General features: G+C 42.5%; 2 protein-coding genes across 2 annotated transcripts; both read right to left on the bottom strand.

Moving 5' to 3' along the window:
• Nucleotides 1–685: 685 nt before the first annotated feature.
• On the bottom strand, nucleotides 686–13,346 carry cacnb2b (calcium voltage-gated channel auxiliary subunit beta 2b). The gene is made up of 13 exons (XM_088311255.1): nucleotides 12,870–13,346; nucleotides 8,258–8,323; nucleotides 8,006–8,128; nucleotides 7,147–7,286; nucleotides 7,008–7,069; nucleotides 6,900–6,925; nucleotides 5,963–6,043; nucleotides 5,813–5,871; nucleotides 4,922–5,031; nucleotides 3,918–4,069; nucleotides 3,084–3,179; nucleotides 2,285–2,458; nucleotides 686–1,328 (listed from the first exon to the last, which is right to left on the bottom strand). Exons 1-13 carry the CDS (start codon nucleotides 12,885–12,887, stop codon nucleotides 828–830), a joined length of 1,608 nt encoding a protein of 535 aa, XP_088167381.1. The 5' UTR covers nucleotides 12,888–13,346; the 3' UTR covers nucleotides 686–827.
• Nucleotides 13,347–17,760: 4,414 nt separating this feature from the next.
• On the bottom strand, nucleotides 17,761–20,616 carry tmem236 (transmembrane protein 236). Its single transcript, XM_088311825.1, has 4 exons — nucleotides 20,363–20,616; nucleotides 19,926–19,998; nucleotides 19,164–19,287; nucleotides 17,761–18,395 (listed from the first exon to the last, which is right to left on the bottom strand). The coding sequence occupies exons 1-4, from the start codon at nucleotides 20,608–20,610 to the stop codon at nucleotides 17,761–17,763; spliced, it is 1,080 nt and encodes a 359-aa protein (XP_088167951.1). The 5' UTR covers nucleotides 20,611–20,616.
• Nucleotides 20,617–21,984: the final 1,368 nt, after the last annotated feature.

The raw sequence follows: 21,984 nt of genomic DNA, 5'->3' as shown, positions 1-21,984 counted from the left end.
AGAAAACAGCAAAGTGGGATATTGACTTGGAGGTCCCCTTTGAGGGATTCCAGTTGAGCACAAGTGGGACTGTCATATACAATGTGTGTAAGTTACAAGTAAGTCTCAAGTTGTAACCTTCAAGTCACAAGCAAGTCAATATTCAGTTGACAGGAAGAGTCACGAAAAGGCAAAATGGCAGCCCCTGAGATGGATACAAACAAATGGATTTTTCATTTTCCACAAACGCAATATTAATCAAAATAGTGTTCAGACTAGTCGGTGGACATAGAACATATTGAAAAGAAATCCTTTGACTTGACTTTCTCTTCAACCCACTTCACCATATCAGCACCAAGATGTCACCAGATAGTGATAAAGCTCTCTTTCAAGTCCCTCAACTCACTTCAACTGTTTTTTGGGGGTTTTTTTGTCACCAAGATGTCGGCAAAGCACTTTGTGTAGCTCCTCAACTCACTATAATGTATGTGGCCTTTGCGCCAAGATGGTGCCAAAGGAGCACTTTTATTGCTTTGGCCTGAGCACATACACACCCAATATGCGCCATATTTAAAAAAAAAAAAAAGAAACCTGGGAAGATAACACGAAATGTGTACTGTAGCTGCGGAAACCTTTTATCAGGTGTAATGATACATTGCTTGAGAAGAGATTTTCTATTAATCAGCAAAACTAGAGCCACTTGTGCTAGTGAGCTGTGATTTATTGTATAACTGCACCAAAATTACAGTAAGAGGTACTGTTATTGTAATAAAAAAAATCTTCAAATAAACAACAATATATTTTGTCAAACATTTTTTGACACAATTATAATAAACTCAGAGCAGAAACTAGTGTAAATGCGAGTCCCGGTGGCTCGGCCTAGCATCTCTGCCTCTGTCCTTGTCCCTCTCTCTGGTCCGCAGCCTCTCTCGCTCTCTCTCTCTGCCGTGGTGGTCGTTGTGGTCAGGCATGAAATGCTGGTGTGGTCTGTGGTGGTCGTAGTCATCGTCGTGACGATGATGATGATGATTGTGATGATGGTGGCGGTCCCGGTGGTTATAGCGTCCATCCTCCTCCCGCTCCTCCTCGTCTACCTCCTCTTCGAGTGTGTGCGTGTCACCGACCTCTGCTCTGCGGTGGTGGTGGTGATGGTGGTGATGATGGCGGTGGTGGTTGCGAGCGTGTTGGACTCGCTTGGTTTCGCTACACAAGAGACGCTCCTCCTCCTCGTCCTCTCGTCGACCCTCGTCGGGTTTCTGCTGGGCCGAGGAGGGGGACTCCTGGCCGGAGGTGTTGTCGTTGGGACCCTTCCTCTTGGACGCTGCCGGCTTCTTGCTCTTTTGGTCGTCCTGGCAACATCAACGGCATCATTATCATCATCATCATCATTAACATTTTCACACTGGAAAATCATTATTCTTATTCATTTTTCAAACATGATGAGGCAATTTTCATATTAACAATATTTTGTATTAGTTTTACACTTAAAATAAAACTACATTAAGAATACAGAATAGAAATAAGGCAAAAATAAAGAGAATTACTCAGTAGTTAAAAACATTTCGGGGCAGCACGATACTATTTATCTTTTATTCAAAGTATTTTTCAAGGGAGGGGAGGGAGGTGCTCTCCGCATATTGTGCAGAGTGGGCTTCATACATGGTCTGTTTTTCACAAATTTTGCCAGCTTGTGGGTTTATTATTAGCATCACGGGACAGAAACAATTAGCATCTTGACATGCGTCTAGAGTCCGATCCAACGTCAAATAAATATTTTTCAGCCTTGAATAATAAATAAACCAGAAGTACTGCAAATGTTCTTTTTTTTTTCATCTGTCCAGTCCAAGGTGCCCCATGGACGGGTACCAGGACACGGACCGGTGTTTGGGGACCACTCCACTAGCCAATGTTTGTGAAACCATTTATATGACTCAAAAAATTATAGTAATATTTTCAATATTTTACCCCTGTTGTGGTTTTAACCCTCAGTATGTATTCTACTTGGTATGAAAAAAAGTAGAGGATGGTAGCAAGATGTGACAAAACAACGCATTGATGCAGTGGAATTGGATGATTTGTCACTCACCAGAAAATGTCACTTGTGTATCTTTCCAGAGGAGGAGTAGGATGATAGGGAGAAATGAGAGATGAAATGAATGAATGGAAGCAAAATTCCATAATTATAAGCATGCCTGCTATATTTATAATACAGTGTGTCAGAATGAGAATGGCTATGATATGTTACGAGACAACATGACATGACACGGGCTGTTATGACGCGTCACGTGCCCTCAGTGTTACCGACCGGCATGACGGTGGGATTGGTGGGCAGCGTATTCTCGGCCAGCCGTGCCACCAGATCTTTGGTAGGTTCCATTTCAGGTGGATGCGTGGCCCGCCAGTACGACTCCAGATAGTCGGCGATGTGCTCGCAGGCGTCTGTCAGCTGGTTCTCGTCCAAGATGACGTCAAACATTTCCTGCAGAGCAAACAAGGTGAACACAAAAATAATGTCAATAAATTTATACATACAAAGGATTTGCATCATAGACACTTCATTAGGAACACTCGTACAAGTTCATGAAACCTAATGCAAGATTCGAACATTAAAATTAAAATGGAGCCTTGAGATCCAATTGACCTCACTTGCATTTTATTTCCATGATTCGTGCTGTCATTCAGCCGATTTTATGCTTTGACTTGCAAGAGCAAACTTGAGCATTTTTATCAAGTTCAACATTATAGAGTGGTATTTTTCTGTGTCAAAAAACACAAACATATTTTGGGGGGGAAGATAGAATGGATTAATGGCATTAATATTAATTTCATAAGGGACAGATGATTTGACATACAAGCGTTTTGAGTTACATGCGTGGTTAAACTCGCGTCTCAAGGCACTACATGCCTCTGTTTCTGTATTCCATTTTGATAGCACACCTATTTGTTTCCTGTAAATTACACCTCTGCTTTTGCATTAAACTTAATTTTCTTATTTCCGCTTTTTGTTGTCTATGTAATATTTTATCCAATTAGTTCATCCAGCCATCGTCGAAACTTCCAATTTTAATGAGACCTATTATATTTGGCCACAGGATGGCGCTCACCGGCGGACACTGGGCAAGCTTGTCTGCAGCTACCAGCTGAACGTTGAGGTGCTTTGTCTGAGACTTTCCCCTGGTCTTGATCAGCCTGGTCAACACCTGTAGAAAAGTAAGTACATTTCTCTAAATACAGGGAGGGGTGCCTTGCGATATGAGTTAATCTTATATGATTCATTTTTGACCACACTTTTAAGTCAGAACAATCATATCTGAAATAATAATTTTTAATTGAAATGATTGAAACACAGTTGACACTCGCTTTGACAGTGGATTTTGACATATTTTCCCAGCAGATTCTCACAATACATTTGGGTCTGCCAGATCAGACCGGCCTCTTCAACCACCATTGGTGCCAACAAACCACAAGGTGGTGGTCGGTCGACAGCACCGCACCTCTCCTCCCAATCACGCCTTTCCAGGTCTCCCTGTCATTGCCCTATTGAGTACTGAAGGTGGAGGGAGATCACCGGGGCAAACGACAAAGTACACGGGAGCATGATCGGAGCCAGGAAGTGGTCTCCAAGTGCCCAAAGAGGGAAATTTTAAATGTATGTTGCGCGGCAATCTCCTGCCTTTATGTATCATGTTGACCGACACGCCTGTCTCTACTAATGTAAAGAGGATGAGAAGGTTTGCTTCCATTTGATAGCAAACAAGTCATCAGCGTTTCTTCACACAAGGACGCTAACACCTCCACCTGCGCCAGTATAGGAAAATACCAAAAGACAAAACTGCACCCATGAGGATAGTTAGACTGCGCAATGCAATCGACGTGTGCTGGGCACAAAAATAGAAGCCAAACTCTTCTTACTACCTACTCACATAGATGGAGTTTACCTTTGGAGATGAAATCTTGACGTAGACGAGGATGGGGGCCAAGGAGGTCTTGGACACCTGTAAAGGATGGTTAACAGTGTCCGCGTCCAGAATCACCAGCTGTAAGCTGCGGGCTAGTTCAAATATGCGTTCCACCTCCCCCTGGATCTGGGCTGCAATGGCAGAAGCACATCTCAGAGGTAACTCATGGCTCAGTCAAGGACATATCTTCTCCATCGCAAAGGTAAACAAGGTTCAGTGCTGTTTTGTTGAATTAGCATTCCAAAAGTTTATTGTATTTAAAGTCTCCGGTTTACAATACGATGTGTTCTCGAACAACAGGCTCATTCAGTTCCTAATTGGCAGAGTATCAGACTTTTATTGGGTCAGATTTAATTTGTACAAATATATTTGATAATTTATCAAATATGTATGTTTTCACCACAGATGGGAAAAATATGTATTATAATCAATATAATTAATATAATAAACAGATAAGTTAACTATTAGGCTCGTTGACTTACTCAACTGCAACATGAGGAATTGCTAACAATGCTAATAGCTAGCTTGCTAGCATTCCGTGTGGCTCTATAATGTTGACACAGGGACTTCTTGTGTTTCACTGTACATTCAAATGATTCTTAGACCTAATAATAGCGATATGCTAACGTTGAAAGTTAGCCGGTGGATAAAGAATTTGGGGTTTATTTGAGTTGACAAAATGAGCAAAAAAAAAAAAAAAAGAAGATCAATAAGGCAAGATCCAATCAAGATCTGCGAAGCAACGTCAACGCCGTTCTGCTAAGGCAGACAAGTGGGACTATGTGAATCGCCACGATGGGGAAGAGCAGCAGGATGGAGCGTTCAAAGACTGAGAATATGGAAATTAATTTGTTTACATACCAGCAGCATCTGTGACAAAAAAGCAACGAGAAAGACAAAACACAGTATATCACATTATTTAAGAGTAATGTTACATTGAGAGATAGGCTATATTACTTTGTAGTATAAAACTAACAATGTACCTAAATTGGAACGGGTGTTGGTGCGGTCAATTAAGGCTTTTTTCCCCGGGTTGTTAAGTATGGAGCGCTTAGCCAGAGAGATGTCCGCTGTCACCCGTGTGATTGTGATTCTGCAGGAAAGAATTCAAAATACAATTGTATTTCATAATTAATATACGATACAACTTCATTTATATAGAGACGGTCCTCAGAACCAACGTAAGTGGTTCAAAGTTTACCATCTGTGCGAAATTAACTAGTAAGCCTATGTGACCAAACAGGCAGAATTTGGCAAGCTGTTTACTGTCATTATGACTTTTGTACCACATTCGCATAGTTTAATGTGAGACTCTGGCACATTCTAATTTCTGTTCAAATTTGTTGCTGCCGCAGCAACACGGAACCATAGGAAATCGAGGACACCCTGTCATTTGTACGATAAGTCGTTTTTTTAAATCTAGTTCGGTACTTAGGAAATGGGGTAGCTGGTTCGCAAAGGTTGAATTATGCTGGAAGAGAGACTATATTTTGATGTGAGTTAGTTAGTTAGTTAGTTAGTTAGCTAGCTCGTCGGAGAGCTAAGTGTGAATTGCACTAAAAGTGCGATTATGATACACGAGCTGGTAAGATAGTTAATTACTTTGTTCGTTAGCTATTGCCATCAAGAAAACATTATGGAGCTTCCTCGGTTTACGACTTTACTGAAATGTGAGGAATAGAGGTTAGGAACAGAATGAAAAGAACAACGGTAGTTTAGAATTTGAACTAGTCTGATACCGCTGACTGTTTCTCATGGACTTGGTTGATGTCAACGTCATTGTCTAGAAGCATGTGTAGCGGTGGAAAACCAAGGACCCCAATGCATGTATGTATTGTTTTATTTCAGCATGAATGCTTCCACATTTAACTGACCTGCCTTCAAATCGATGTTTCAAGAAGTCAAAAAGGGCTTTTTGCATCATGTCGGTCACCTGAAACGAAAGGAAGTGTGTTCCAGAGGAACTATGAAGATACCCAATAAAGCGTGGCTTTAAAATGGGAATTTTATGGGTTAGGACTCGCCTCTAAGCCCTTCAGCGATGGTCCCATGAGAACCACAGGACGCATGGTCGGCACCACGTCGTACATGGACACCTGCTCCCCCTACACCCAACGCACACATTTTTTTTTTTTTTACAAAAGATTCAATTGTACAGCAGTGTATTGTATTGCATTGCATTTTGAAATAGTGCCATGTAGTCGATTGGATGACCCCCAAAAGGAGAAATTTTGAATTTTTCTGTAAATGTAAGTTTGACCTATGCACTTCTCCTGGCTAATTGTATGTATTAAGGTACTCATTAATTTTAAGCCTGCGTATATGTGCTTGCTGTGTAGCTCTTGTATTAATGTAGACAGTTATTAATTTAACTGTTAATTTGACGTTCATAGTTAGTCAGCTAGATAAGTGTCTTGTGCCAATCAAACACTTATTTAGTATTTCGCCATTACTCGAAATTTCAGTTAACTTAGCAGTTAGCATGTTTTGTCCATCGACTCTTGTTTTCTCTTCTTCTTTGGTGTGGCACATGATTGGCTACTACTCATCATCGTTTAGTAATAACAACATTCGTCAGAATTGGAGCTTTTTCACCGCTGTGAGTATTAATAACTTAGCGGAGCGGCTTTGCACCATGAAAGTGTTTTACCAGGTAGCACCTTGTAGCTGGTACGGCGCAAGTTAGCTTAGCGCCTAGCATTCTTGCGGGTGTTCCTGAGCAGGAAGGAAAACGGAGGACTGACTGACTGTTGGATGTTAACACACACATATGGCTGGCAGGCCATTTTTATACTGAGGCAGATACAAATGAAAATGATGTCCTCAACAAATGTTAATGGGTTTTGGGGACGAATCTTTCGAATTAGTCTTGTGGGTGAAATGATTCTAATGATTCAGTTCACTTAAAAGAACTATCAGGCCCATCACTACTTAGTAGTTAAATGAAAATAACTGACTTACCGGCTTCTTTTTCACCTGCTGATTGGCTGTTGAAGGGGACAGTGGGTGTACAATTACATCCAGTCACACCGTCAACATACTGACCATCCACTGACCGTCCATTCTCACCTTGTGAAGGAGGTGTGTATTTCTTGGAGTTCATATCTTGAGCTACTTGTGATGATGCTTTGCTGAAAAAAAAATAGAGATTTGATTTGAGTTTTTGTAACATCACGTTGAAAGTCAAGTTTGGTTCATGATGAAGTACTTGGCTAAGGCCTTGGCCGCCTTCCTGGCCTGGACTTCTCTCCTGATCAGGATTGTCTCCAGGTTGACCGGACTGGGGATGAAGCCCACCACACCGTCTTCCTTCACAGGCCGGCCGATCCACCATTCGTTGTTAAATTTCTGTTAATTCAGTGATGCCTTGAGATACGAGTGACCTGACTTTTTCCAAGGCACTTGCTATGGATCGGACGATTTTTCTTTTTTTGACTTGTGAGCACAAACTTGAGATATAACCCCTGTATGGCGGCAGGTGACAAATCTCACTTAACAACAGGCGTCATTTTTGTAAATATTTTTTTAAAAGAGGCTTCAAGCTGTTTTCTTGTTTGTTTGTGTTTTTACAGGTGGGGCTGAGCCAGATTACGTAAAGAACTAGGCACAGATGGTTCGGACTCAAAAGCATAACTCCGAGTCGGTGAGGGCAAAACCCAGGCGAAGGTCGGTACACGTGGAAGACAAACAATCGAGCAGAGATGCAAGAGGCGTAAGGCAAAAAACGGGGTCAAACGCAAACAAGTTTCCGTACACTGTGGCTATGGCTATGACGAGAAGCAAGACTGGAATGTGACCTGAACAGAATCGCCGAACTGGCAATGAGACAAGAGACACAAGGGGAATACAGGGCTTGATTAAAACTGAGAAGCAGGTGAGGGAGCAGGTGACACAGACAAGGAAGGAGGTGGGGAGGCAGAGAGCATGCTACACATCATGACAGATGGAAGGCATTGTCGCTCATTTAAAAGGGGAAAGATGATTTGAGATACGTGTGCTTTGAGTTAAGAGCATGTTCATGGTACAAATTAGAGTCATATCTCAAGCCATCAACAATATTTCCTAACCTCTTTGACATGGAGAAAATCTCTGGCCTCAAAAGTGATGGCCTGGCCCGGCACCGGCATATTGTCGTCATCCGCTGGCGTGTAGGAGAAGTTGCAGCGTACGGCGAAAGCTACAGGCCGGTACTAAGGACACAGATGCAAAAGCACCCTAATCAACTAATTGATCAACCTTATTTCTTTAATTAATCGCAATTCTTCATCGGCGAGACCATTAAGAGAATGAATGACGGCTGCAGTGAGTTTGACAGATACCTTTGCTTTCTCCAACTGAACCTGGGCGTTTCGTTCCTCAGCGGCGTCCGAGTCGTGACGCTCTCCCTGGAAGAGCGCACAACGGTATTCATTACACCTCTGCTTTAATTAAGACATGTGCAAAGTCAAAAAGTAGCCCCGAGAAGCAACTTTCAGGCACCCCGAGGCAGTATTCGGTTTTTTATGACATTTTCTTCGACATCTGCTCGCCCAGCAGTCGGCTCTCCTCCAAGCCAATGTCACCCGACCAATGACGCACACATAATTCCGCTGCTGAATTATTCAACAATGCTGATGCTTTTTGACATTATTATCCAATAGATATAACTGCTTTCCAATCTCTCGAGTACTGCCTAAAAACGTGGACTGATTTCTCAGGTGCTAACTATACGAGAATGCTAACGTGAACAAACTACTTGCTTAAATTCTGACTTAGAAAGGTCCTGACTAGAAATGTACTCCTTGCTCGAACGCTGCCACTCAAGCAATGGCAAGAAATATGAACTTTTTTTTTTCTGAATCTTTAAGATGGGGGGGAACAATACATGGGACAGCAGTTCATTAAATTCTGGATTCTTCTGGAATGTGGGAAAGCCAATTTTCACAACAGCAAACCTTAAATGTGTTGTTGGACTGCCCAACCTAAAATTTTATCAAAGTTTGTGGTCTTGAAATTTTTAGTTCTGAATTTATTTATTTTTTTTCAACTGCTGATTAGAAACTTGCTCAACCACTTGCGCACTGACTACCATAAACAGTTTTTTTTTCCCCACGTCACAAAAAAAAATCCTCACAAATGCTTCTGAGAAGAATCTCTGTTGTTGAACCAAACAGAGACATTTTCTCTCGTGCGAGTAAATACCGTGAGTCCAAAATCCAACCTGATTGGCTGTCGAGCAGCTCTCCTGTTGCTCTAAAAATGAGGCTCTGGTGCTGACTGACTCTCGTTACGTTTCCACGTCTTAATGCGGTATCATTAGGCGGCTGGGATCATTTGCATGCTGTGCATGTCCCAATTCTGTTGTCTCTGAGACACTATTATCGAACTTTCTTAACTACTATTAAGCCATTCACTACCAGTCGACTAAAGGAAAAAAAAAAAAGATCTTTGACGTCTTTAGCTGATGAGTTAAGAAATGGTATAGGCTCAACTCTCACACTTTTTATACACAATTCTGAATTTTCGAAAAGGTGAAAATATAAAAAATAAAAACAAATAAATAATCAACGTGCTTCACCGATAAAGGACCTCTCTTGCTCTCTGGGTCATGATTGTGTCGCAGTAAGGAGATTAAGATAGCATGCGCCAATCCGGGATTTAAAAAGAGAGAGAGAGCGGGAAAGATAGGAACCACTCCAAGTCAGTTATTAGATAAGGTATACAATAGCTCTGCAGTATTATTATTTCTATCTTCAACTTTAAGCCTACTCAGCTCTGCACTTTTTATGGAATTGTTTCATTTTCAGTCAATGGTAATAAGCGTGCATCTTGAGCACAGACAAATATCTAAAGTGTTTGGCTTTTTCTTTGATGTTTTTTGTGAAACCCCAACAAATATTTACTTGTGATGGCAAACACACACAGCAGATGTATTATGAATAAATGTTAAGTAAACCAGCCTGCAAAAGAAAAAACTGCATGTATTTTTTTTCCAAACAAGCAATGCATGTTGAGGAAAGGTCATGTCTCGTTTAGCGCAGGGATGTACTTAAAGGGGAAGTCAACCAAAAATTGTTATTTGCAATAATATATTCTCTGTAGTATATTCCATTTTGTCACTTCTGTCGACTAAAAATGACAGTCGAGAGAAGTGACAAAATGGCCAACCGCTTAGTTGTCTAAAAAAGTTAGATGTTGCTGCTTAATTTACAATCTGTAAACACAAAATTAAGCAGAATGCCATATTTAGACAAGTGAAGTCGCAAAGGACATTTTATTCCAAAGATTTTGTCTTGTCTTGACTTCCCCTTTAACGCCTTATTCATTTACCGCAATGTTGGTTCACTTGTGTCGCCATCCTCACATTCTACACTGTAGTATCTGTGACGTTATATGCGTGTGTGCTTGGCCGCTTGAGTGATGTGCAAACGAGCAAAGGTAGCCTAGATTAAGCTAGCAAACCATGTTCACTTTAGCATAGATGTTCTCAAGTAACGACTGTCACAGCTCACCTGTATTTTGGGTTTAATCGTGCAGTTCACAAGCAAAGACCTTATGGCCTAGTCAGATTACACATTATTCGTTTGTTCCGACGGTCACGCTGTCAGTCCGCAAGATAATATCGTCCGTGATGCCAAATGAACAATCATTGAGTATGTCACAATGACTCATCTGTCGGCCCAAAATTGTGCTAGATTCGAGTAGTCTGACGCCGGCATTAACTCATTAAGTGCCATTGACGGCTAAATACGTCAAATATCCATTTTTTAACTCGGCTGGTAGTGAATGAGTTAAGCACAGTGATGTCATTTTCAGTTGACTGCGAGTGGCAAAATGGCCACCCACTGAGAGTGATTAAAACAGGTGAATTTTTCTGCTTAATTCATCTTCCATAAAAACAATATTAATCAGAACAACATGTTTAAACTAGTGCGGGCATATAGAACTTTTTGTAAAGAACATTTTTTGACTTGACTTCTCCTTCAAGCCTTTTCGTGTTGTAACCATGTCGGGCCACCATGAGTCATGATGTGGTCGCCCTGCCAGAACCAGCACTGGCCCTCTTTTTTCACTATATCATTTGTTAAGTTTTAATGATTATCTATTTCTATTTTATATTTAGCATTTTATACAGTTTTATTTAGGCCTTTAAGAAAAAATACTTCTGTGTATTTATGTTTTTTTCCATTATAAAGCCTAACTAAATATTTTACATTTCATATTTTCTAGGCATTTATATCATGTTCAAAAAATGATCAATGACGATTGATGAATTTAAGTATATAAACCTCAAAACCTCTGTCGGGCCAGCATTACAGAACTTTGGATGGCCTAACACAGTCACGTCGTGGCCCGAGGCTACTTGGTAATCTTAACTCTCAATCGCAGCAAAATCAAATATTTTGCGATATGGGTGCGATAAAAAAAATCTGCGATGCAGTGAGGACGCAACAAGTGAACCGTGTGTTATATTGTGGGGGCGACTCTATTATTTCCTGTAGGAAAATATTTTCCTAATCAAGTAGGAAAGGAGTATTCCTACAGATTGTTGCCCCACTTTCCGTCCCGGAAAGGAGAGCAGGTATCTGGACGGAAAGACGACGTAAGAGGCTTAAAAGAGGTTGCCGGCAGGAGGCCAAGCAAAGACATGCTGCCCACTTTTCCTACAGTCTACACACTCAAACGCCACGCACCACATGTTTCTCATCACGTCATCAAAACCACTACCTGTTGTTCCTAATTGACTAACGAGGCATCATGATAACTAGATATTTCAATACGTAGCTTTTTTAAATTAGGGTCTCGATTGAGCTGGAGCCCGCCCAAGCTGATTTTGGAAGAGGCGGAGTACAACCTGGACCAGTCGCTAGTCGATCGCAGGTCACATAAGGACAAACAACTATTCACACTAGACAATGGACAATTTGGAGTCTTCAGTGAACGTGCCATGCATGTTTTGGAATGTGAAAAACCTACATTACCTCTTAGATTTGAACCAAGAAACTCAAAACTGACTTAACCCTCCAAGGTGCCCAGCAAATCCAAAGATAACAGTGAGCAATTCCATCGAGATATATATATATATATATATATATATATATATATATATATATATATATATATATATATTGTATCACGGTGGGCAAGAGGCAGGGTTACGCCCAGGACAGTTCGTCAGGGCACCTTCAGACAAACAACCATTAACAGTGGCTTTTATGGACTATTTTGCTTTCAATGACCCGAACGTTCATTTTTTTTTTTTTTTGTGCTACCCTGGAGGATGAGATTTGAACCCAGAACCTCTGAAATGTGAGACAGATGGACAAACCACAATCACCTTCAAACTCTTCAGCTTTTTTACAATTTTAAATTGAAATAAAAATACAGCGGTGCCTGGAGAAGATTAGTACACTGAACACGCTGCATTTGCAAGTACTTTTTTTTTTTAAATAACATCTTGCACTCGTATCTCAAGGCACCTCTATTAGTGTTAGATCACATGGTATTTGATTGTGTTGCAGATCTGTGACTGCTACTTTTTTATATCAGCCCGACAAACTAAGCATTCAGTTAGTCCATTATTGTGAATAAAGTAACGTTTCAGAAGTTTTTAACTTGACAGACAAACAACTGTCAAACAAACTACATTAAACTGGGTGGAATAATCACGCAATCCAGTCTAGATTAATATCAAAATCAAAATCTATTGCATTGACATCATTGGCTCCATCAACTACTGGTTCCAGACCAAGACATTATGTAACTCCTCCATCCACTCCACAGTGATCGGCCGCGCGCACACGCGCGCGCACATTCACGCACGGTTTAGTGGAGTGGAAAGGCCTCACACAGGGATTAGCGCCCAGTGCAACAGATGGCGCGTTCTGTGACACTTCCTGTTCCACGCGCACGCGCGCCAACACACGACAAATTGATTTGAATTATTTTTACCTTTTTCTTGGGCGGCATCCTGCCGAACAACGAGCGCTGCTGTCATTCCACGCGCGTCCGAGTTTGCGGTTTACCTGCGACACTTTATGGTTAACACATATGGGTCACACTCTTGCACGAACGGAGGAAATCTTTTCCACGCGCTTTCCAGCTACACGCGTAAAAGCGTTCCCGAATCAGAAAAGAAAACAAAAAGCGCACGGTTCTTCTTCGGCTACCTCCACTGAGACGATGATACGCGTGGAACTGTGGAGTTGCGTGAGGATGGGTGGGTTTCTCCTGAGAGTCCTTGGGGTATTAACGGCTTATTCCCCGGTGCGCATCTGTTGCGCGCGTCCTGCCGCACCGAGAAGTCCGACGTGCGGTGCACGCCGGTTAAATAAACCCGCCAGTGCATGCGCGTTGGGTTTGTCAGCCATGCTTCAAGTGCGTGCGTGTGTGTGCGTGTGTGATGTCTGTATCTTTAGTTGCACTCAAACGTGAGGCAGTGAAGCAACAGCGAGGGCGATGGCATTTAAAAGCATTAAATTCCCATGTGAGCAAATCCCTGACAGTTCTCTGCTGAACTGTTACGACACAGTTCTAAAAAAAAAAAAAAAAGGCAAACACTTGCAAATTTCATTTTTTCATTCAAGTTCTTGTCGGTGTAAGTGTTTATTTTATGTAATTGTTTTGTGCAGTGTAAAATTATTAAGTTACTCGTTGTCGGTCGGTTTCATAAAGCTTTACTAGTCTCTTTTAGTGTGTCATTTTAAGCTTAAGTAGTGGAAAATGAAGCGCAGAATTACTGCAAAATAAAATACAAAGTAAAGTCAAGGGGAAAAAAATTGTAACGTTACAGTGAAGTCAAAATTACTTGTGACATTATGTTTTAATATGACCTTGAATTTGTTAAACTATGTTATTAAATTGCTAAAAGTTAAAAGGTTATGAGAACAAATCGTGAAGTATCATGCACAAGATAACTCAATGTGCTTTACAATAATAATGAGCAGGACTTTCACCAATTGTGATCAATTCCTCAAAAAAAGGGGGCTTCCGTCATTTTATTGCCACACACAGTTGAAATTTACTGTAAAAAAAAACGTAAAACTAGGGAAATTACACATAAATTACACATATATTACACATACTGCCCCCTGGTGGCCAACATGGGCATCGGTACAACGGTCATTCATTTGATGCAGTGTGACTTTAGTCTTTTTATTCTATTTTATTATGTCAATACTGTATGTTTTTTACAAAGTACATTATGGAATGCTATTTTTTCCTTACTAAAATGCACAATACAATCATTTTTTTGGGGGGGGTCAGTCTTGAACGGATTAATGGCATCTCCTTTCATTTGAATGGGGAAAGACAGTTCGAGATGCGACTGATTTGAGTTACAAACGTGGTCACAGGACAAATTCGACTCACATCTCAAGGCACCACTGTAGTTTGAGTTTAAGCGTGTTCGGTTAGTCCCAATCACAGGCGATGAGGGTTACACGAGAGGAAGTTCTTACATAATGGAAGTGATAGGAGCTATGATACGCTAAAGTCGCAACACGCCACTTAAACGCTCACTCGGATGCGGTGAAGCATGCGAGCGCTTCACTAACTTCATGAGCATCAACAAACGAGCAGCCTCGACCCCTCACTTCAGCGCACGGACATTTCATTAGAACAATTCTGCATTTATATTGCTCACTTTTAGTTGACATTGTCAGAGTGGTATTCATTTCATGTTTATTATATGATCCAGGATGCACGCTTCACTTTGTACATCCTCCGCCGAATAGAACAGAACCACCTTGGCAGAGGTAATCAATACTTCTCTGACAGTGTTATGAACACTACTCTCTACTTTATTTGTATCGATGTCATGAGGTCGTCCAAATATGTCGAAAGAAGTGGCCCGTGTGAATTTCTCTACAACAGCCACATGGGGTGTTGCTATAATGTTACCCCGGCAACGTGCTGTGGAAGTGATGCTGAGTTTGATGATGCAGCAGGATGGAGTTCCCTTGCGTCATGTGATTGCTTTCAGCCAGTCGCCATCACACGTCGCCGTGCACGTGTTTGACTGCGCACACATATGTAAACTAAACATCTGTCCGTAATCCTCTTACAAGCAGAATGCCCTTGTGAATGTGTGTGCGTGTGCGTGTGCGAGAGGGAGCTAGAGAGAAAGAGAGAGAGAGAGAGAGAGAGAGAGAGAGAGAGAGGATAAATTTAAGTTACAATTCCCAGCATGCCCAGCGGCATTTTATAAAAATGACTTTTAGAAATGGGAGCTGTGCAACCTCACTGATCGGACATGCCGGAAACTGGCACAGAGTACAAGTGCTGGAGATGCTAAATGCTCGTTAAAATCTTTTTTTTTTTTTTAACACAAAGAACTAACAATTTAGCTATTAATTTGATGTAACATGGTAGGGGTTTTTAATATCATTTGTTCCCTGACCGCGGTCAATTCAACTTTCCCCATTGAGATGAATCGAAATGACATCAATTTCTTACCGTCAATATGAGAAAAGAAAAAGTATTTGTGTTTTTTAAAGAGACAGTGTGGCTATATATTTTTTTTCCCATGATCATTATCATCACTTTGACACTTGAGGGGATACTAGAAGTCGTTTGTGATGACATTTTGATTGCACCTCTGCTGAAGAAAATGGAGATAGACTTGCAAAGTGTGGTTTCTCTGAGGCGCCGTAGTGTGCCTACTTCAAAATTCACACGCTTTGAGCTTAGGTTGTTATTCAAGTCAAAGCGGAAAATCGGCTGAACGACAGCTCATACCTCGGAAGAAACTCGCTTGTCGGGTCACTCGTATCTCAAGGCACCACTTTAACATTAAAGTTAGAATTAAAAATCATATTAATGTATTGCTCCTCATTTCTGCTCAGATACCTTCTAAAACCGTGTTGATCGATGCTAAAGGTTAGCATGCATTGTTTGTTAGCATTAAACCAAGAGGACTTTCCTCAGACAGAGGTATGTGTTTATTTTAAACACGTGAGATATAACTCTCTTTGTTTTATGTTGAGTTTGATAGTAAACTTCAACTGGGAGTGTCATTACACAGCTTGAAGCCCATTTGGGGGTTGTTCAATTTTGACCAAAGTGCTGCTTTTTTTTTAATTTACCCCCCCCCCCCCCCATCTCAACTCTTCCTGTCAGCCCATTTCAAAAATCAAATACAGCCGTCCTTGCTTTTCCGCGCTACTTGTGGTGGGACAGTTGCAGATTCATGGACGCCGGTCACTTACATAAGTGGACTGTACTCGCCGCCAGTTGCCCAACCCACAGCAAGACATCAAGACATCAGCCGTCAGGAGGAAGAAGAGGCTGAAGATGCCTGCGGGTACGGAACTTTGTTGGCGTGTCGTTGATCCAGGAAGTTGCGCCAGTGTCGTCCACAGGTTCTCCTCGGGAAGTTGTGTACGAGGGAGTCAACAGCTCCAGAAAGGTGTCATCTCACTTTGTGTCCTCGGTATCGATCAGAGATGTTGGGGGTGGGGGGGAACCCCCACCCTCACCTCACTTCAAGGGTCCTCTGTCACTGCTTACCTGTGTCACTGTGTTAGTGCTCCTCCCAATGTGCGTGCGTGTGTGTGTGCGTGTATGTGTGTGTGGGCTCCAGCCGATGCCCTTGCCTCCCTGCCTCTGTTGCCATGGCGCAGCAGGTAACATTAGGGCTAGCGCAGGAGGCACACTGCCTGAATTCAAATGACTAAACCCCCCACCCCTCCCATACACAACAGCAACACCCCCCTCCGTCCTCCTCCACAATGACTGTATTCTTTCTGCATCTTGTTTCCTTCAAGTAATGCTCTGGAATTGTTCCGTGGGGTATAGTTAGCACCCCAAGGAGGCTGAATTAACCCTTAAAAATACTCGTTTAGTGTAATGTAGACTTTTTAAAAATCCGTTTTAAGTCTTCAAAAATGTCAATCGTGCATATATTATATTTAGGGAATACAGCTGTGCATTGACATATGAGTGACTCAAAACATTTGCATCTCAAATCCTCAATTTTCCCCATTGAAATGAATGGAAATCATTAAGTGTTCCAGCCTGTTTCCACTAGTGTTACGCCCCTTGGCCACTGGGTGGCAGTATAACACAGTCATACAGATACAAATGAAGTAGAGTGGTCCGACAAAGTGACTCATCCATCCATTTGTTATCTGTACCACTCGTCCTCGCTCGGGTCGCAGGGGCACTGGCGCCTATCCCAACTGTCTTTGGGCAGTAGGCGGGGGGACACCCTGAACTGGTTGCCAGCCAATTGCAGGGCACACAGAGACAAACAACCATCCACGCTCACACTCATACCTAGGGACAATTTAGAATGTTCAATCGACCTGCCATGCATGCTTTGGGAATGTGGGAGGAAACCGGAGTACCCGGAGGAAACCCACGCAGGCATGGAGAGAACATGGAAACTCCACACAGGAAGGCCGGAACCGTAATTGAACCCACAACCTCGGCACTGTGAGCCCTTCGTGCTAACCAGTCATCCACTGTGCCGCCCAAGTGACTCAGTGAAATGCATGTTTACAGACAATGAAAAATATGAACATTGTCATTGTCCACGTGCTGCAGCACACTTTCCCCATTGAAACAAATAGAAATTCCTTAAATCTGTTTCAACCTTGCCAAAAAAGCAACAAAAATGTTGTAATGTGTATTTTAATGAGGAAAAGAAGCACTACATAGTATTGTTCCAATATTAACAAATTAAAATAGTTTTTGTTGTGCTGCTCTTTCTGTTGAATTTGCTATTTTCCAGGGAGAAGACACAAACGTTGATGACCACATATTTTCCTTTGAGTCAAGTGTGTAGTAGAAAAATGTCCCATTATTTCCTACAAATATTTACAGGGTGACGTGTGTGTGGTCAGAACATGCTGTGCCTTTTGAATACCTTCAGCCTCGTAATGCAGGTGAAGTAGAGGAAGCTTAGGCTGACCAGGGCATTCTTCAGAGGAAACAAGATGGGCGTCACGGGTCCGAAGACGGCCAGCAGGGACACCCGTGTGACCAAGAAGGGAACGTCCTGGAGAGCAACCCCTGCTGTGGATGAAAATGGGCCGTGAGGGGTGAGGACGGCCCGCAGGCTGGACAGGAAGGCCAGGATGAACGCGGGGTACATCCAGGCCGAGTAGAAGACGGCCGGCTCGCCAGCCACCCGCAACATCTCTACCGTGTCCAACCAGAACAGGAAACAATCTACAAACACCTGCGACCTGGCGTCGCTCCTCCCTAGGAAACTCAGTCGGCCCGAAGAGGCTCGCGAGGACGAGTACAAGTAGGTGGTGCCCGCATTTCTGGGGGTAATTGGAGTGGAGCGGCCTGCGGGGAGGTCAGGACGCCGACGGGGGGCTTCGGGTTTGCTGGAGGGCACAGCTTGGTGGTTGGCCGGGGCGCCGTTCTGGGCTTCATCGGGCTGCACCGTGTTGGAGATGGAGCTGACCGTTTCTAAGTGGGTCAGGACTGGGCCTGGTTGCTCAAAGAGAAGGTCCACGTTGTCTACTGCAAATCAAAAGAACACACGTGAACAGCACCTGTCAGTAAGTGGGTGTTGTCCATCTTCCATCCATCCATCCATTCTCTTCCGCTTATGCGAGGTCAGGTTGCGGGGGAAGCAGTTTAAGCAGAGAAGCCCAGACTTCCCTCTACCGAGCCACATCGTCCAGTTCTTCTTGGGGCATCCTGAGGACTTCCCAAGCCAGCTGGGAGACAGTCTCTCCAGCGTGACCTAGGTTGTCCTCACAGCCTCCTTCCCAGTAGGACATGCCCACAACACCTCACCAGGGAGGTGTCCAGGTGGCATCCTCACAAGACCAACCCCTCTCCAGAGGACTGGTACCAGAGCCCAAGCAGTGTGTGGGGTCAACTCCAACTATCTAGTTGGAAGTTCTCTGCCTGGCAAACTAGCTCAGACTCTTTCCTTGCCAGAGAGGTGACATTCCACGACCTCACTATGCACCTCACTCCTTTGGCACCTCCCACAGGTGGTGAGCCCATGAGAAGGGGGACCCATGTTGTCCTTACTGGCTGAACCCAAGCCCTTTGGGCGCAGGTCGGGCTACCAGACGCTCATTTTCGAGCCCCAACTCCAGGCCTGGATCCTGAGGTAGGCCCCAATAACCCGTCTGACTTATGCTGGCAGCATGGGTCCAGTTCCCCCTCACTGATGAATGTGATGAAATGTAAGTAATGTCAAAAGTAATGTAAATAATGTTTTCACACAATGTTACAAATAAATCCATTGAACCTGTTCTGGTTTAAAATATTTACATTGTCCGAGGAGCCTGTAGGGCCGCAGCCTCTCAACCAAGTCCACGCAAATAAGAGACAACATCACCAAAGAGACGGGGAACTCTACAAAGTGGTCCAGCCGCACGCCTGCGTTGACTTGGATCTATGGATAGATGGATGAAGAGAATTAAAGAAAAAAACATCTGAATATGAGGCATCTAGTCTAACAATTTCTGTGTTGGAGACTAGTCGAGAAATAACAAGTGCATTTTGGGAGTGAAGTTAATGGGCAACCTGCCACATTACTGACTGTGTTACTGAATAACTCACATGGTCTTGTGACAGTGACTTTTTTTTATTGCGAAAACGTGACATATCCATTGCATGGATACAATTGATAATCTTTAATTCTGCATTTTATTGACTATATACACTTTGATACCACACGCCCGGCCGGGCCGCAGGGTCGTACCGTTCCGCCCCAGGGTCGGTCGGACGGACAGCCCTGCTCTGCTTGAAAGTGAACTTTTTGTCATGGTATGATATCGTCCTCCACGTAATTCAAGCTTTGGTGCACATAGAGATGAGCCAATCAAAAGTGATACAAAGCTGACCCAATGAGAGGACGGAGAAACACGCCCGTTACCAGGCAGCATCTGATTGGCTAAAAGAAGAACCGCCAATTTCAATCGTTTGTATGCGGTTGACGCCTGCATGTTGAATGAAACATGTGCAAGGCAACACATCTGATTAAAAAAAAAAAAAAAAAGACGTGTATACTGTATAGAAACATTTATTTACCTGGGAGCTTGCTATTACAATGGCAAAGCAAGGAAGCGTGCACAAGAGGAGATATGCCAGCACTGTTGGTCTCCTTGGCGTGGGGGGTTGGGGGTAAAGCGGACAGACAAAAAAAAAACAACAAAAAACACTTAGACCACAAAATGCAAAAGGACAAACATTTTGATACAAGGTTTTTCATATGGAAATACAACTCAAATTAGTATATTAGTGCAATGCTGTTGCGTTATTCAAAAAATACAGAGACATTTTTTTGTGGAGCTGCAACAGATTAGCGGCCTTTCCAATCAGTTCAATTGGAGATGATGATTTGTACTTTGATTTAAGAGCACTGTCACAGAACAATATAAACTCGTATCGCAAGTCATCACAATGTAACATCTGCTTCCGGTTCTATGGTTACCGTCACACGTATGACATCACCACAGTGTACTCACCACCGCGTGGTCTTAAGTCTCCGCCCCCTCAAGACATGATACTTGAGGGGCACCCACACCAGCAGGGTGCAAGAGGCCACGTAGGCCACCGATGAGGCCACCGCCAGCCAGTAGGCGGTGTCGTCGCGTCCCCTCACGTCACTAAGCAGGCGGGCGAAGCGCTCGGCGAGCACCAACGCGGGGACGGCCAGAGCGGCGAACTGCAGCAGTTCGTACGCAGCCAGCTTTTGCGTCTTGGCCGAAGGCATGACTAGAGGCGAAGATGATGTTGACAAAGACGGAGCGGGAAGGTGGACTCTGCACACGCTTTTAGAAAAGAAGCACGCTTACGCTGCACTATGACTTTATAGCTCGGATAATGCTCACTTTTTACGAGACACAACCCATAATGACCCATCGGCGACATTACACAGAGCTGAACGCATACCGCTACATGAAACTCAAAGGTCTTCATCGGGCCAGCATGAAAATGAAACATTACAAATTTTATTTGCCATTAAAATTGTACTACTAATTCAAAAAGTAACTGAAGCTGTGAAATAGAAACTGAAAACGCCATTTGTATTTCAAGTTGAAATTGTCAAATAATTGTATTGGAATTGTTTTTCAAAGTGAAATAAAGCATTTTAAACTGTGTAATTGAAATATAACTTGAAATTGTATTTGTGTATTGCATTTTTTTTTTTTTAAATTAGAAATCCCTTTATTGTCATTGTACTCAAGTGTGCAACGAGATTAGAGGGCTCCCCTCTCCAGTGCAATACAACAGTAATATTTTTTTTTTTGATGAGTTTGGCAATTTAAATACATTTTTATGTGAAATAGTAACTAATTCTAATAATTAGAATAATAAATACTAATAGTAACATTATATTAAATAGTAAATAAAATATTTTGAATATTCATTGAAACTATATATGAAAATTTAAAAATGACTGGAATTGAATTTTAAATTGGAATACAAACATTTAAAATTGTACTTTTAACTGAAATAGTATTTAAAAGTCATTTTGTAATTGAAATGTTAACATTATATTGTAAATGACTGCTATACCATATTTTCACAACCATAAGGCGCATTTAACAATCTTAAACTTTCTCCAAAATGGATGGGGCGCCTTATTCAAAAATTGCTGCTAGCTCCAAAATCTGTATATGATATGTTGTGTGACTTCTAAAGAGGAAATACAGACATGGCTGAGGAAAGCATGCGGACGTTAGAAGAGAATGCGAAAGGGACGCCCTCAGTAGATACCAGCAAGGGTCTATAAGTTTCATAAACACGCGTGTTTGCATAACATGCACTTCATATCAGGGAAGCTATAACAAAGTGTACTATCATGGAATGTACTACCAATTTCTGCCTGAAAAATGATATTGTGGTTGATCGCCATTGGGGTTCTGGGAACGGCACTTAGTCTGGTTCCATGGGCAAAAGCCCGAGGCAACTTAGCTTCTAAGATCATCGGGACAGGCAAACCCCTCCACCGCGGTAAGGTGGCAGCTCACTGAGGGAATGCCATTTACATAGGAATTAAAATTGTAACTGACATTGTATTTTAAATTGAAATTGTCATAATTAAAAGAAAAACACTTTGTAACGGGATCAGTATTGGCGTCGG

The sequence above is a fragment of the Idiotropiscis lumnitzeri genome, chromosome 12 (genome assembly GCF_059441095.1).
Source record: "Idiotropiscis lumnitzeri isolate Australia: NSW breed Sydney's pygmy pipehorse chromosome 12, RoL_Ilum_1.0, whole genome shotgun sequence".
NCBI lineage: Eukaryota > Metazoa > Chordata > Actinopteri > Syngnathiformes > Syngnathidae > Idiotropiscis > Idiotropiscis lumnitzeri.
Note: the sequence above shows the minus strand (reverse complement) of the source record. Positions and strands in the feature narration are given on the sequence as shown.

What these genes read in the sequence shown, in the direction of transcription:
- cacnb2b (XM_088311255.1), bottom strand. An exon ending in TTCAGTTGGAGAAAGCAAAG is followed by an intron (nt 8,129 to 8,257) that starts GTATCTGTCAAA and finishes CTGTGTCCTTAG; the next exon opens with TACCGGCCTGTAGCTTTCGC. An exon ending in AGCTTGCCCAGTGTCCGCCG is followed by an intron (nt 2,459 to 3,083) that starts GTGAGCGCCATC and finishes TTTGCTCTGCAG; the next exon opens with GAAATGTTTGACGTCATCTT.
- tmem236 (XM_088311825.1), bottom strand. Translation starts at nt 20,610, where the DNA reads ATGCCTTCGGCCAAGACGCAAAAGCTGGCTGCGTACGAACTGCTGCAG. An exon ending in AGACTTAAGACCACGCGGTG is followed by an intron (nt 19,999 to 20,362) that starts GTGAGTACACTG and finishes CCCCACGCCAAG; the next exon opens with GAGACCAACAGTGCTGGCAT. An exon ending in CTACAGGCTCCTCGGACAAT is followed by an intron (nt 18,396 to 19,163) that starts GTAAATATTTTA and finishes TTTGATTTGCAG; the next exon opens with TAGACAACGTGGACCTTCTC.